Source organism: Phodopus roborovskii, unplaced genomic scaffold (assembly GCF_943737965.1).
Source record: "Phodopus roborovskii unplaced genomic scaffold, PHOROB, whole genome shotgun sequence".
Classification (NCBI taxonomy): Eukaryota; Metazoa; Chordata; class Mammalia; order Rodentia; family Cricetidae; genus Phodopus; species Phodopus roborovskii.
Window position 1 is genome coordinate 52,713,474 of NW_026126511.1, and position 14,759 is coordinate 52,728,232.

At 39.2% G+C, this 14,759-nt stretch overlaps 1 protein-coding gene across 2 annotated transcripts in view; it reads right to left on the minus strand.

The window, feature by feature from the left end:
- Positions 1-188: 188 nt before the first annotated feature.
- Positions 189-14,759, minus strand: part of Mtmr6 (myotubularin related protein 6) — a 37,971-nt gene continuing 23,400 nt past the window's right edge. The window contains exons 6-15 of one of the 2 annotated variants that reach the window (XM_051195577.1): positions 12,226-12,360; positions 10,935-11,048; positions 9,646-9,778; positions 8,718-8,827; positions 8,231-8,356; positions 6,120-6,169; positions 5,532-5,732; positions 4,228-4,359; positions 3,427-3,553; positions 189-2,353 (exon numbers count right to left, since the gene is read on the minus strand). In XM_051195577.1, the coding sequence (XP_051051534.1) occupies positions 2,108-2,353; positions 3,427-3,553; positions 4,228-4,359; positions 5,532-5,732; positions 6,120-6,169; positions 8,231-8,356; positions 8,718-8,827; positions 9,646-9,778; positions 10,935-11,048; positions 12,226-12,360 (1,374 nt within the window). In that variant the 3' untranslated portion in view covers positions 189-2,107. The remainder of the gene's footprint in view (positions 2,354-3,426; positions 3,554-4,227; positions 4,360-5,531; positions 5,733-6,119; positions 6,170-8,230; positions 8,357-8,717; positions 8,828-9,645; positions 9,779-10,934; positions 11,049-12,225; positions 12,361-14,759) is intronic. The other variant, XM_051195578.1, reaches the window with a different exon arrangement.

The following is a 14,759-nucleotide window of genomic DNA, read 5'->3' on the forward strand; positions in this document are numbered from 1 at the left end:
TGTTATGGCTTCCATCTGCTACAGAGAGAAGTTTCTTTAATGAGGGATGAGAGAAAAACTGGTCTGTGGGTATAAGGACAAGTATTTAGCATACAGTTAGGAATTCTGCTAGTTTAGTAAAGTGACAGCAGTCAATTCTTCTCCAAGATCCTCATTTGTTTTTTTTTCCACCAGTAAAACATTCAAAGTAAAACATGAACATTTAATTGCCTTTAAATAATACATGAAATAATTTACATGCTATACATCCCAAAACACAATCAACATAAATCCAATTTTATAAGACATTTACACAGACTTTTGTCAACATATGCCCTGTATGTTACCCAGGATGTTATCTGTGTGAGCATGTAAACACATACGTACATGTGAAGCTGAAGATTAGCATAATGAACCAAAGTGATGACCATACGAAGTCTGCCATAGAAGAGTCTAAAACCACAACCTGACGGAACCAAGGCACAGAAGCTTCCTGTTGTGGCCACAGAGGGTAAGTTTCCTTTCCCAATGTCTAAACACCATTAATTATATGCTATATCTTTATAGTACATTTCTGTTACTTTTTAAAATGCATTGTTTTTATTACATAAGGTCTTATGGAAGTGAACTTGAAAAATAAACAGAAATAGATAAAAATCACATACAATAAAGCTTTCTTCATTTTCAAAAAAGATACATATGTTCAAAACTACTATAAGAAATATTACAGATATAGGTGCAATCAGGAGATATGTAAGATAACTTATGCAGATTTCTTAGTGTCCTTGAACTGTACCTCTTGTCATTTGTTTAAAAGCCAGCTAGTAATACTGTCAACTGAAAGTGGTTTTTTGAAAATATATGTATATCCTAGTCCACAGCATAAACTATGACCATAACAAAGCAAACAAAACCCTTTCCAGAGTTCAAGCTGCTTTTGTTGAACATTAACCGCTCCCCTCAGTGCTCCGTTTCTGTCCCTTTTATATTTAAGAGGAAAAAAATATATTCCACATAAAAATGATTGCTTTAAAATTTAAAAAAACCAAGCAAAATCTCCACTCTCAGTACGCCCCTTTTCACTTTTACCTGCAAGTGAGTAGGCAGGGACACTAAAGTGAAATGTTCTAGGAAATCAGGCAGTTATGTACGGTTAGTCCTCAGAACATTTTAGAGCTTTGCCACTTTAAAAGGAGCAAATCTAGCCACAAAGTAAGAGTTAACAGAATGCAGTAATCCGAAAGTAAATGCCAAATGTGCTTATACTTGTCTAAGAAATCAGTCCTCTAAGCTGTAAATAATGAACTGGTAGCTGTGCTCGAAACAAATGACAACCAGAACAAAGCCTCCAGAGGCACTGACTTTGAATATGTCGGGATTGGTCAATTGCCATCTACTGGAGTCTACAACTTTGTATGCAGGAGTACTGCAGCATATGACTCTCAAGTAACGAGAGTGCAGTGCTTTTCATGAAGTAAGGCCGAGTAAAGGAGAAATCAGACACCTTGTCCTTGGCTGTAAAACCCAAAGAATATACTGAGAATTTACTTTAAGGCCATCTCAGAAGTACTTCTCATGACACTTCAATGTTAATGTCACTAAATGGCAAAGTACACAAATAGTCACACATCTGCAGACCTAAAAGCACATGCCATGTCAACCATTAAGGGTTCACATTATTAGGTCTGTCTTCTCAGAGTTGAATTACACTTGAGGAAGGCAATTTGAGCTTGGCTGTAACTAACATCTGATCAACAGACGGTCACCTCACTGGCGGACTGTAAGTCATTCCCAGTACGTGTACCCGATACCACTCACTTCCTACAGAGATGAGTATCACTCTTGCTACAAATGAACAGACGGTCACCTCACTGACGTACTGTGTAAGTCATTCCCAATATGTGCACCCAATACCACTCACTTCCTACAGAGATGAGTATGGCTCTTGCTACAAACAGCACTTAGCCGACATATTCCTCCCAAGAGCAGTTATAATCCTCTTCTCAACTATTCACCTTCTGTTAAGCCCCAAAGTCAATGAACAAATCCCCCTGCCCACGTGTACAGACCATCCTCATGACTACATGTTTCTTACACTACAGTCAGTCCAGGAGATACTTGAAGGAATCTAACAAGTCATTCTTGCCACACCATACTCCAAGCTGACCACAGCAGGCTCCGACTTAGAAAACTCCTCAGGGTAGTCACAGTACCGATTATCTGCTGGGTTGCTGCCCTCTATAGCTCGAAGTGTGTCATTCACCGGAAGCAGACTCTGCTCTTTCAGACACAGGGAGGTTTTGAGGGCAGGTGATTCAGGGTTAGCAAGCATCAAGTCCTTCGCTAGGATGCCATTTTTGCGTTGCATAATTTTCTAAAACAGAACATTGAAAAAGCACTAGTAACTATAGACAATAGGTGATCAAGCTATGGTAAGTGAAGTTAACGTGCTTTCCAAAGTGTCCCCCTTGTTTATGGTATACAGTTATAAACTCAGTAATGAAAAATCCCAATAGCTTAAAACTTATCAGAGAAAATGCTTCATGAAGTCTTTACATTTGTCAACCAAGTCAACCAGATTTGACTGTGAAGACATGCCAGAAGTGCACATATTATTCAAGAGTTTAACAAGCAATCATTTTATAAGGACAGGGATGTAGAGAACATGCTCAACCTGAAGTCATTATAACCATCGCACCTTACTCAGCCGAAGGTCCTGCTGACCATGACAAGATCCTCACAGGTTGTCCCTCATTAAGGGTCGCCATGTGACCTTTGGAAGGTCACAAAATCTTTTATTTTTTTTAAAGTGCCCTTTGGCAGAGTATCATGCTCTCCAAGTCAACCGTCTCCAGACAGGTGTCTCATGTTGCCTATGTCCTGCCCTTCCTCACCTTAACATTAACATTTTCCCTACAGTTTACTTAAGCAGTAACTACTTTGTCATCTAAGAAACAATGAAAACCATCTGCCTCAGAGGCAGACAGGACATCCTTGAACAAAAATAACTGTCGTGTGTGTGTGTGTGTGTGTGTGTGTGTGTGTACATACTTTTGTTCATCCTTTTGGTTATATATGATGGCAGAGAAATGATTATAAGAAAATCTTATTGTAGAGAGATATTTATTATGCACATATTAACAGAGCATAAAAATAGCAATAGTAAGGAGGAAAAGAGAAGAATAGGCCAGACAAAGCTATTATCAATAAACCTAGCAGAGAATTAGTACCTAGTATATAAGAAACCCTGACAAAAAAAAAAAAAAAAAAAAAAAAAAGAAAAGAAAAAAGGCAAACAGGTCAAAAGAAAAGTGAGTACAATCTGGAAGTTTATTCTCAACAAAGGGAAACAAAATGCCCAAGAGACTCTCATCATGGAAGAAATCCAAAATGGAATATACTTTCACACAACAAATATGTTTTTTTTAGATAACTCAGAATACTTACAGACTCTAGGTCTTTAATGTCTTCCTCTAACTGCTTGTTTTGCTCATTCATATTCATAATTATGTTCAATACAGACTGTCGAGGATGGAGTGTCCGATCAAACTGATGGTACATGTTTCTCCAAAACCTTTACAACAGAGAAGTTTTTAACCAAACACTGTTAGATGGACTGGTGAGCTCTGGAGTGCTCCGCACAGTGGAGTGGGAACAGCTCTTCATGGCCTGTTCTAAGCTCTATACACAATCGAGAGGAGCTTGCGTCCAGTAACAATGAGGACACAGAAACAGCATCTTCTCTGATCTGATTAGCACACACTCCACATGGATTCCAAACATCACGGTGTTCATAAACATACACTGTTTATAGTTGAAATCAAGAAAACAATGTAAAAATGTGGGAATGCTATCTTCATTTGGTCATTATTGTATATGTGTATACAACGATCACACTGCACCCCATAAATGTGTAATCAAAATAATGAGAGATGGCTCAGTGGTTAAGAGCACTGTCTGCTTTTCCAGAGGACCTGAGTTCAGTTCTCAGCACACACATGAAGGCTCACAACCATCTATAATTCCAGTTCCAAAGAATCTGATGACCTCTTCTGGCCTCCCTATGGAACACACACACACACACACACACACACACACACACACACACACAGAGCACATGCATACACAGACACAAGCAAAGTACTCATACAAATCATAAAAATAAAATAAATAATATTTTTTAATTAAAAGTTCCCAAAATTTGTTTGAGAAAGATCACATAAAAATGCTTCAATGGTGCTAACTTACTTAAAATTGAAAGAAACTGTATTTGGCTCCAAGAATGTCAAGCTTTCAGATTTGGAACTGTAGAGAGGATTTAAGTACTTCGGTTTGTCATCCAAAAGAAAAGGCCACAGGGAGTAAGTCTTCTCCTTCAACCTTAGAGAATAAGGAAACATAAAAGTGTTACCTAGTGATGCACAGTAGTCTGCTATCTTCCAGCTGAAGACCAATGGCTCCTGTCTGAGTTCTGCTTTCCCTGTGTTTCCTTCCTCACTTGTGACCACATGCAATAGATGTGTCTTGAGGGATTCTTCTCCTGCACCAGGGCCGCCTGACCTCACAGCAGGGCACTGATGCAGCTACTTTACCTTAGGTTTACAACCCCACGCTGGGCCTTGAAGGCTACTATTATATAGGACAGAAATACATTTCAGCGGAGGAGTTTGAAATGCCAGCTGCATGCTTCTCTAAAGTACATGGGTAATGGACAGCTGGCTGTAGAGGAGGCATCTATGCAGCCAGCAGGTGAGCCTAACACAGATGCTGTGGGCATGCACCAGTCCCATGAGTCCTAAGATGGCCCACAGCTGTGTTCTAAGAATGACGACTAAGAAATATCCATTATTATTTTCCTCTTCTCATTGTTTGAGGATGTTTGGTACCAATTGAGAAGTTTTCCTAAAATAGATTTGTACCCCAAGAAAAGTTACCTAGCCAATTATTATAAGCCATCATGTCTAGAGCCCAAAGCTAATGTCATCTTGTTCCTCATCTGCTACTCCTTTTACACCTTTAGGATTTCCCGTGTCTCCTCGGTTCTGCTGTCAGCTCCACTGGGAACATGGGCACATTGCTGTCTTGTACCCACAACCAGGGTCAGCTTCTCCATATGTCACTTGGAAGTTCTAGATTCACTGTTACTATAGAAATCTAAACTCAGAATCCAAAACCAAACAACACTTTCTGAGAAACAAAAAAGGGAGCGCCAAGGGAAATTAGAGGGGTCTTATTCTGGGTACTGGCTCTGTGTGTGTATATAAGTGTGTGTGTATATAAGTGTGTGTGTGTGTGTGTGTGTGTGTGTGTGTGTGTGTAGGTGGTAAAATTTACTGAGCTGGTAACATATATTACAGTACTTTTCTGGATACTATTATACTTAAAAATGTATTTTTACAATTACCTGGGAGAGTGGCATATTAATAGTATACTTTAGCTTCAAAAATAAACTTTTAAGTAAAATTCAGGTCTATCATTTTGCAGCCATGATTTACAGCAGGATGACATGGGTGATGCAGGAGGAAACGGCCTGTTTTATATCATCCACTTACTTGAGTTCCTCTCTTTCCTTCTGGCAATTCCCAAGGAAGTTCCCGAACTGACATGAATGAACATGCTCGTGGATCTGAAGAAGAAATGCTTCATTGAACTCAAATGCTTGTGGGAACTGCTCAGTCAGGTGCCACACACACTCCAAGAACTGAGTAAACACTGGTGAGACTTCCTTTGGGTCACCGTCCAAATGGCCACACCTGCCCCCAGAAAGCACATACTTTTAAAAATGCCTCCAAAAGAAGTTCACTGCTTAGGTACTGAAACTTAAACACACAAAACTAATACATGCATGTATCACATTTGTAATACAGACATCCCCATTTGTAATCATCATTTTAGTGCACATCTATAACCCCTGCAGGAGGACCAGAAGTTTAAAGCCAGCCTAGCTACAAGGCTGTCTCTGTCTCAGACAAACCTCCATGGTCATGAGAACTAACAGGCAATAAAAGAAAGAACTAACAGAGACATTAGGTCCAGCTTCGTATAGTTCACACCTTCATTTCTTATGCCACAGAGATGTGCAAATTCCAAAAAAAAGGAACACAGTGATTCAATTTTGCAAAGATATTATTGCCACTCACCTCTCTGAAAACTTATGCCCAAATGATATCCAGTCTTTTTCTATTAAAACCTGGTGAGAAAAAAAGTATAACCAACTATATAACTATTTTCAACTTAAAAAAAAAAATGTCATGACAATTCTAAGAACAGAAAACAAAACAAAACAAACAAAAACACTACAGACTAGAGTGAGGGTTCAGAAGAGTGAAAATACATAAAAAGTGGCCTTATGACAATCTCTTCCTGTTGTACTTACTAAGAGCACACCTGGTAAGGCAGAATTACATTTTTTTCTACATATAAAAATTACACCAAAAAGGTTAGGAAAAGCCAGTGGTAACCCCGCACTCAAGGCTCAAGACCTGTCATAGCTTCACAGGGAAACCTTGTTCTGAAATGGAGTTGGGGTGGGAGAGAGGAACTAGGAAAATGTAAACTAGAACTGTAATAATGGCTAGCTCTGGGTAGAATGGGGGTTTTAAACCATTTGGCTTATTTGTACATTTGTTTACATCAATCAACGTAAAAAAAAAAAAAAAAAAAAAAAAAAAGGTAAGACCCTGTCTCTTGGGAAATAAAACAAAGTCAATAAAAGTGCCAGCTTTTAGTCAAATCCCAGTGCTGATGTGCATGCCTCAGACTGACCTCAGCCTCCACCCCCACTCCCTTCTGACTTCAAGATGCCAAGATAACATTTTACAAAGCACCTCTCATCAAGCTACCAGTTGCTCTTTTTGTATTATTTAATGGCTCTCAGTGCCCAGAGGGGAAAGTACACATCCCAGCATCGTCTTCTTCAGGCTCTTATGCTACAATTCCTGTGCACCAGGCTTACTCTCATATTCCCTCACACATCACCTACATCTCCTAAAGGGCCCCTGCTGTGTTCCTGGTCATTTCTTACATAGCTTCATCCAAATGCCTGGCAAATGAGCTAAGAATAACATTCCTCATTTATATTCAAAATGTAAGCATAGTGTTATTTTTTTAGTGGTACTACTTTCATGTAGTTTTCTTATTTCCATTTAGTTTGTTATTTCCATTTGATTCGGCATGATAATGGAGCCAAATAACAGTGTTGACCCTTGTCACAGGACGTTGCTTAGTAATTATAAGCTTAAAAAACTCTCTAATATCTGGTCACGTACTCACTGTGTATTTCTATGTAAATTTCTGGTTTTTTTTCAGACAGGGTTCATGTAGCTCAGACTGGTCTTAAACTGATAACATAGTGAAGGGTGACCCTGAACTCCTGACTTCCCATCTTCACCTCTCAAATGCTATGCTTGCAGGCTCAGCTTAATATACCTGGCTTAACAAGTAAATTTGAAAGTTAATCTAATCAAATACAAAATAGAAAATAAACAGAAGATAAAAATCCTGCCTAGAAGAAAACTGTTCAACTAGAAATTTGGTTCCACAGACAGAAGGACACCACGGTGTTTCACTTAACATCTCGGTGCTATAGAGGAACATTCCCTCAACAAGATTTAAAGTTCAGGACTATAGTTTATACATTACTTTCGTTAGCTAAAGATGTGGGAGAAAATATCAACAATTCCGCTATTAACTCTTTAGTGCTGTGTGTGTGTGTGTGAATGTGTGTGTGAGTGTGTGAATGTATCAATGTGTGTGTATGAATGAGTGTATGTATGAGAGTGAGAGTGTGTGTAAGTGTGTGAATATGTGTGAGTGTGTGGTGTGTGTATGAATGTGAGTGTGTGTGTGTGAATGTGTCAATGTGTGTGTATGAGTGTGTATGAGAGTGTGTGTGAGTGTAAGAGTGTGTGTGTGAATGTGTCATTGTATGTGTATGAGTGTGTATGAGAGTATGTGTGTGTGAATGTGAGTGTGTGTGTGGAATGTGTGAGTGGTGTGTGTGTGAATGTGTGTGTGAGTGTGTGTGTGAGTCTAGATCTGAAGTATTTTGCCAAGAAACGTTATACAACTGAGATTAGTCTAACTGCAGGGTCCTCTGCCACAGAAGCACTGACATCGAAGGCCCAAGGCTCTTTAACCAGAGCTGTCCTGTGCAGCAGGGTCAACTGCTTAGCAGAATCTCCCAGCTGCATGACCTCAGTCTAAAACTGTATTTAACTAAATCATTGGGTCCAATGGAATCAATCCTTACCATAAATCCTTTCATTGTCCTGTAGTAGGAATCCAACAAGAGTGAGCCGAGGGAACAAACTTGGGAAGTCCTATCCCATCCATCGGAACAGTGGACCAGCACACTTGCATTTTCAACCACTATTGCCTGGGGGGGGGGGGGAGAAATGACACACTCAGATTCCTGTAAAATATCCTTTACATAAATCAGCAAGGTTGCATATTAAAACCCACATCATAAAGAAGAGCTGGCCCTGCAATGGCACTGTTGCCACAGCAATTAAAGCAACAAACAATAAAAACAAGGACAGCAAACAAACAAAAAAGTGTTGTTTCTAAGTACATGGGGACCATAACCCTCTACATCAGGTACCACTTCAAACTGAAGTGGACTCCATTAGAGAGGCAAAGAAGAGCAAAGACTGTCTGGGCAGAACAGACCTCTGTACCGATGCTAAGTCCATCCCTTCCCAAACATGACAAACCCTAAACCAATGAGAGACAGTTACCTTGGCTAAGAAGATTGCAGCATCCAAAACAGCCTTGATATGGCGAAGCCACCCTGAACTCTCCAAACCAGAGTAGAAGTCGTTGATGGAAAGCCCCTTGTTGCCATTCACTATGAAACAGGGAGGAAGGTTTTCATTAGAATGGGGCTAGGGTTCCCATAAACCCTTTCAGGGTATCTCAAGGGAAGTGAATTGCAGAATCTGCATATAAATGAATCATGGTATTAGAGGCCAAATGATACTTTGGGGAACACTTTTCTGCCCTTCCTTAGGCTTAAAAGAAATGTTCAATCACCTTTTAAAAAGGTAGTGCAAATGTAATTTTTTAAAATTACATCATAACTAGAATGTACTGACTATTCAATGATCTCTAATAATAGGGATCTATAAAACCATTAGAGCCATGCAGATAGAGAAGTTACCACCCAAAATGGGGCTACTGAGCACCTGAAATGTGGCTAAGCCGAAGTGAGACAAAAAGTATAAGAACATCAGTGCTTTCTAAGACTTGATGACAATAAAGATTTCACTGCTTGTGGTTGTGCACACCTGTAATCCCAGCACCCGAGAAGCTGAAGCAAGAGGATGCACATTTCAAGGCAAGCCTAGGCTACAGAGGAAGTTCAAGGATTCCTTGCATTAAATAAAACCCTTCTCAAAAAGCTATGAGTAAGCAATCAAGTGGGGTGGGGGAGGGAGATGAAGAATGAGAGGGAGAGGGAAGGAAGAAGAGGGAGGGGAGGGGTAGAGACTAGTCCATGAATTTTTATACTGACTACATGCTACACAATACTTTTACTATATTAGGTATATTATCAACATTAATCTCATGTTTTCTTCCCTTTTTGAGTGTAACTGACAGAAAATTCAAATTCCTATGTGACTACCACTATCTCACAAAACTTTCTAAAAAGTGTAATAATCATACCTTCCAGTAATTTCTGAAGGCTGGATCTCATGACATGAATATTTTCTATTCCAACAAACTGAAATCTAATATTAGAATAGTTGTCTTCATTTTCATAACCTTTTCCGGCTGCTCTGTTAGCCATTGCATTCAGCTAAAATTCAAAATTTTAGAAATTTACAATCAAAGTATTTTTATCTTTAGTTTATCAAAATGCCATAAAAAACACTAAATCACACTTTATAGGCAGGAGAGCATTTAAAGAAACTCATCAAAATTGAATAAGCTACTATTTTTAACAAGCAAAACTGCCAAGTCACCAGCAGTGAAGAAGGGCAGTGTGCAGGGAAATGTGGCTGTCACACAAGGAAGTCTAGTCCAGCAGACTTTAAAAACTCAAGAAGATAATTCACTACATTCTCAGCAGCTCTCCACATTTATGTAGCAACTCAAAGTTAAAAAGGAAGGGATGGTTTCTATCTAAATCTAGATGTGGAGATGGGCAGAGCTGGAGATCTCAGTTTACAGAATCAGACCGTGAGACTAAACCATAGGGGCCCCGAGAGCCGGATGTGAACTATGGCTCTGTGCTATGAAGCTTGCCACAGCACTGCACCTCAGCTGTGTTGTATACAGCATCATCCACCTGCCTGGCACAGCTCCAAGAATCATGCCTAAGATAAACTGTTTTCCTAGAGGAAAAACAGACTGTGGACTAATCACAGGCCATTAGGTCCAGCATGCTGGCTTCTTTCATACAGTATATTACTATAATTATAAGAAATGGATAAAGAAAATAACCTAAAATATGCCTTGGGCTGATAACAAGTACAGGTAACTGTCTGTACCCATTGACTCAACTGTTATCAGGACTTATGATGACTGAAGTAAAATTAAAATATGGTTCCACATCATCACAACTTAATTTTAAACTTAGAAAAGCAACGGAAAAAAAAGCAGTATTTTCTGTATCAGTGGCAATTATACAAATAAAAACTATTAGGTCACAGTCAGACCTTATCTTCAAAGCATACATATTATAATCACCTTTTATATCTAACATTGCCTAAAAAAATCATTAGATTACAAGCCTCCAGTAACAAGAGAACACAATTTTTCTTATGAGACACTACCAAGATTATCAATACCAATTTCTAATTTGTAATACTTTCTAATTTACTGGAATTACTCTCATCTTCCGTATTTTCCATTGTCTTTTGTGAGGTTGCATAGTGACGGAGAATCACTCTAAAACACTACGGTTCCTTTCACAGTGCTGCCTAAAATCGCTTGTGTTCTATAGTGCTCACTCGCTTTTTCTCATCGCTTTCTCTTATTTTCTCATCATTCCAGATTTTTGAAGAAATCCTCACTATAATTCTGCCAATGTCCTTTTGTGTATCCCACCAGCTCTGCATGCGATGCTATAACAGAAATCAAAATAAAGTTAGCTGTCACTGCTGAAGACTGTAATTACTCTAATTTCAGGGTCCTATGTAAATCAGCTCTCTGCTGTGCATATAAAAAGAAGCACAGATTTGGATTCGGTCTCAGTGACAAGAATGTAGAGTTGGACCACAGTTACCAGGAGAGCGGCAATTTCCTGTTCATTACAGTTCTCTGTTTCAGTGTTTCCTATATTACATAATTGTTTCCTCTAGTTTTCAGTCTTTCAAATTACGGCCAAATTATTTCAACACAAAGTATTTTGTCAATTAATAGTTTTAGTAACAAAGAGAGTAATAAGCTGGATATGGTGATGCATGCCTATAATTCCAGCATTTAGGGGGTAGAGGCAGAGTGGACCAGGATCCTTAGCTACACAGTACAAATGCTTCATGAAACCTTGTCTCAAAAAAAAAAAAAAAAAAAAAAAAAAAAAAAGCAAAAAAGAAAGAAAGAACTGGAGGGAGGGTATTAAGACTTAATACATCTTCAAGAGTTCTGTATGTGGCAGGGCATAGCATCACACATCTTTAATCCCAGCACTTGGGAGGAAAGACAGGAAGATCTCTGTGAGTTCTAGGCCAGCCTGGTCTATATAGTGAAATCTAGAACAGCCAGAGCTACGTAGTGAGACCCTATCATGAAAAAACAAAAATGAAACAGTTGCAAATGTGTGTGTATAGCTATGATAGATGTGCGTGCGTGTGTGCATGTGTGCGTGCGTGCGTGTGTATAGATATGCCTCCTCTTAGGTTTTTTCTCATCTTTTTGTCTCACTTTATAAAAAGCTTTCCGAGTTTTAGTAGGGAAATAAAAATTTCAGATGTTGTTAATTTATATTTTAATTTTTATGCACATTGATAGGTGTTTTGCCTGAATATATGTCTGTATACTGGGTATGTGCAATATATATTATATATATACACACACATACACATATATGAGGAGACAGAAGAAATCATGCCCTAGGGCACTGAGAACTGGTCTCCTAATTGCTATCCCTCAGAGGACTGATTTGATTTTCTTTATAACATTAGCCTTTGTTAACTTAAAACTACAATTCAGGTATGTTATATCTGGGCAAATATATTTATTCCCATCAATTAGAGACATAAACAATAAAAATAACAGACTGCACAGCACCTGCATACATACCTTGGGCCTGGTATCCACAACATACATATAGTGGTTTCCTGAGTTGGCTGTACTAATGGCTTTAAGCATTTTCTCATCCTCCAGGCACCTGGCACTGAAGCCTGACAATGGCTGACTACATCGACAAATGGCAGCCTAATTTAAAAAGACAAACCAGATTATATAAAGACTCTAAAAGCTTAGAAAAAGACCCAAAATGTTAAAATCAAACACACTATATATTTTAAAGTCAGCAAGAAAATTAGACATTGACTTTGATTTAAATACCTGTCAGAATCTATATGCTGTCTACAGTTCCTGTGGTGGCTTGAATGTAAATGGCCCCTAGACTCATATGGAGTGGCATTAATGGAGTAGGTGTGGCCTTGGAGGAAGTGTGTCACTCAGAGTGGGCTTTGAGGTTCCAAATGCGCAAGCCAGGCTCAGTGTCATACTCCTTCCTGCTGCCTGCTGCTATCTAGAGGTAGAATTAACTCTTAGCACCTTCTCCAGCCATATGTCTACCAGCATGCCATCATGCTCTCCACAATGATGATAATGGACTAAACCTCTGAACCTGTAAGCCAGCCCCAATTAAATGTTTTATAAGAGTTGCAATGGTCATGCTGTCTCTTCATAGCAATACATTCTAAGACATTTCCCAGTATTCTCTTCTCCTAAGAAAACTAAATATTTTCATACCAATCTTACACACACACACACACACACACACACACACACACAAATCAAAGTTTGGTTAACTGTCTATCAAGGATGACACACTTGTATTCCAGGTTTTATATGAGCTACAAGATACTTTTAGCTCAAGTTCAAGTCAAGAAGATGGGCTAGCAATACACAAGGAACAGGAAATTCTGCTGAACATAGGAGCTGGGAACTGAACTAGAATCCTCTGGATGAGTAGAAATCACTCTTAACCACGAGCCTTCACTCCCATCCTTAACAATATCTCAAGCTGGGAAGATAGGGCAGCAGGTCAGAGCACCTACTGCTCTCCCAGAGGACTAGGTTTCAGGTTCCAGAACCTGTATGGAGACTCACAACCTTTAGTAACTCCAGTTCCTGGGGACTGAATAGGGACTAGGCACATACTCAGTACACAGACATACATTCAGGCAAAACACCTATCAATGTACATAAAAATTAAAATATAAATTAACAACATCTGAAATTTTTATATCCCTACTAAAACTCAGAAAGCTTTTTATAAAGATGAGAAAAAAACAAAAACAAAAACAAAAACCTAAGAGGAGGCATATCTATAAAAAAGGGTAAGTGTAAGCCAGGCAGTGGTGGCACACACCTTTAGTCCCAGTCCTGGGGAGGCAAAGCCAGTTGGATCTCTGTGAGTTTGAGACCAGCCTGGTCTACAAAGTGAGTTCCAGGACAGACAGGGCTGTTACACAGAGAAACCCTGCCTCAATAAATAAATAATAGATGAGTTCTTTCCTATTTTTCTGAAAAAAAATTTAATCAGTTTTGTATTACTGGATGTCATATCCTAGTTCTCATAGCTTAAGTTTCTTTGTTGTTACTGTTTTAAAGTTATGTTCGACATGCCCTTTACACCTGTTTTCTCATTACTAAGTAGACCAAGAGTAATTTTAGCCTATCTTTCCAATAAACAATGTATGCTAACAGGGTGTGTCCAAGGAGGCCAGGTAACTCCCAATGGCTTGAGGTACTAGATGTAAATTAGAACGTTCTGTTTAAAATTCACCTGAAAAAATTCTAACACAAGGTATATAAGGCCGCCAGGATAAGCACGGACAAAAAACATGCCAACAGAGGTGCGGTGACATTTGTGGTAACAGCAGACTGACAACAGGCAACTGATTTGGCAGAGGAAGTGCCTGCTACAGGAAGGAGCAAGGGGAATCTAGCAGCAGGGTCATAGCTGGCACCTGCAGGAGCAGGGCGTGGCTAGATACACACAAAGGTGAGCTATGGCCTCCGGGTCTTTCTTCCCTGGACTCAAAGTTTAGGCTACAAAGAGGATTAACCTCAAGGCTGGACCCAGCAATGGATGGGAGTGAAACCTTGGAGTTCCCTAAACAAAAGGATAAAATATAATTTACCCAGTAGAATGTGAGCTCCTGGGACCCTTCTTAACTGTTACCATCACACAATGTCCTTTTGATGAAGCACCAGCAAAAGCACACTGTGGAGAAGCCAAATGCACAGCAGAAAAATAGAAAATGCAAAGGCATTCAACGTCAGGCATGCAAACGTCTCACAGCTAGAACATGAGGAGAGGGAGAGGCACACAGAATTCCTTAAACAACAAAAAAATAAACAACAAACGTCTGTCTGCTTGAGGGCTGCTGACACCAAATCAGACAACAGGAAATTAACTAATGGAATTCAAAAAATAGAAAGAACCCTTAATGTCAAAACAGTCTCAGAAATAACAAACCTGAGAGTTGGATGGGAAATACAGCTAAGAACTCTTCTAGAAAACAGAAAAAACATGGAAAGCGGAAAGTAACCCTGCAGAAATGGAGGATTACACTGGAAACTTAACTGTCAACTAA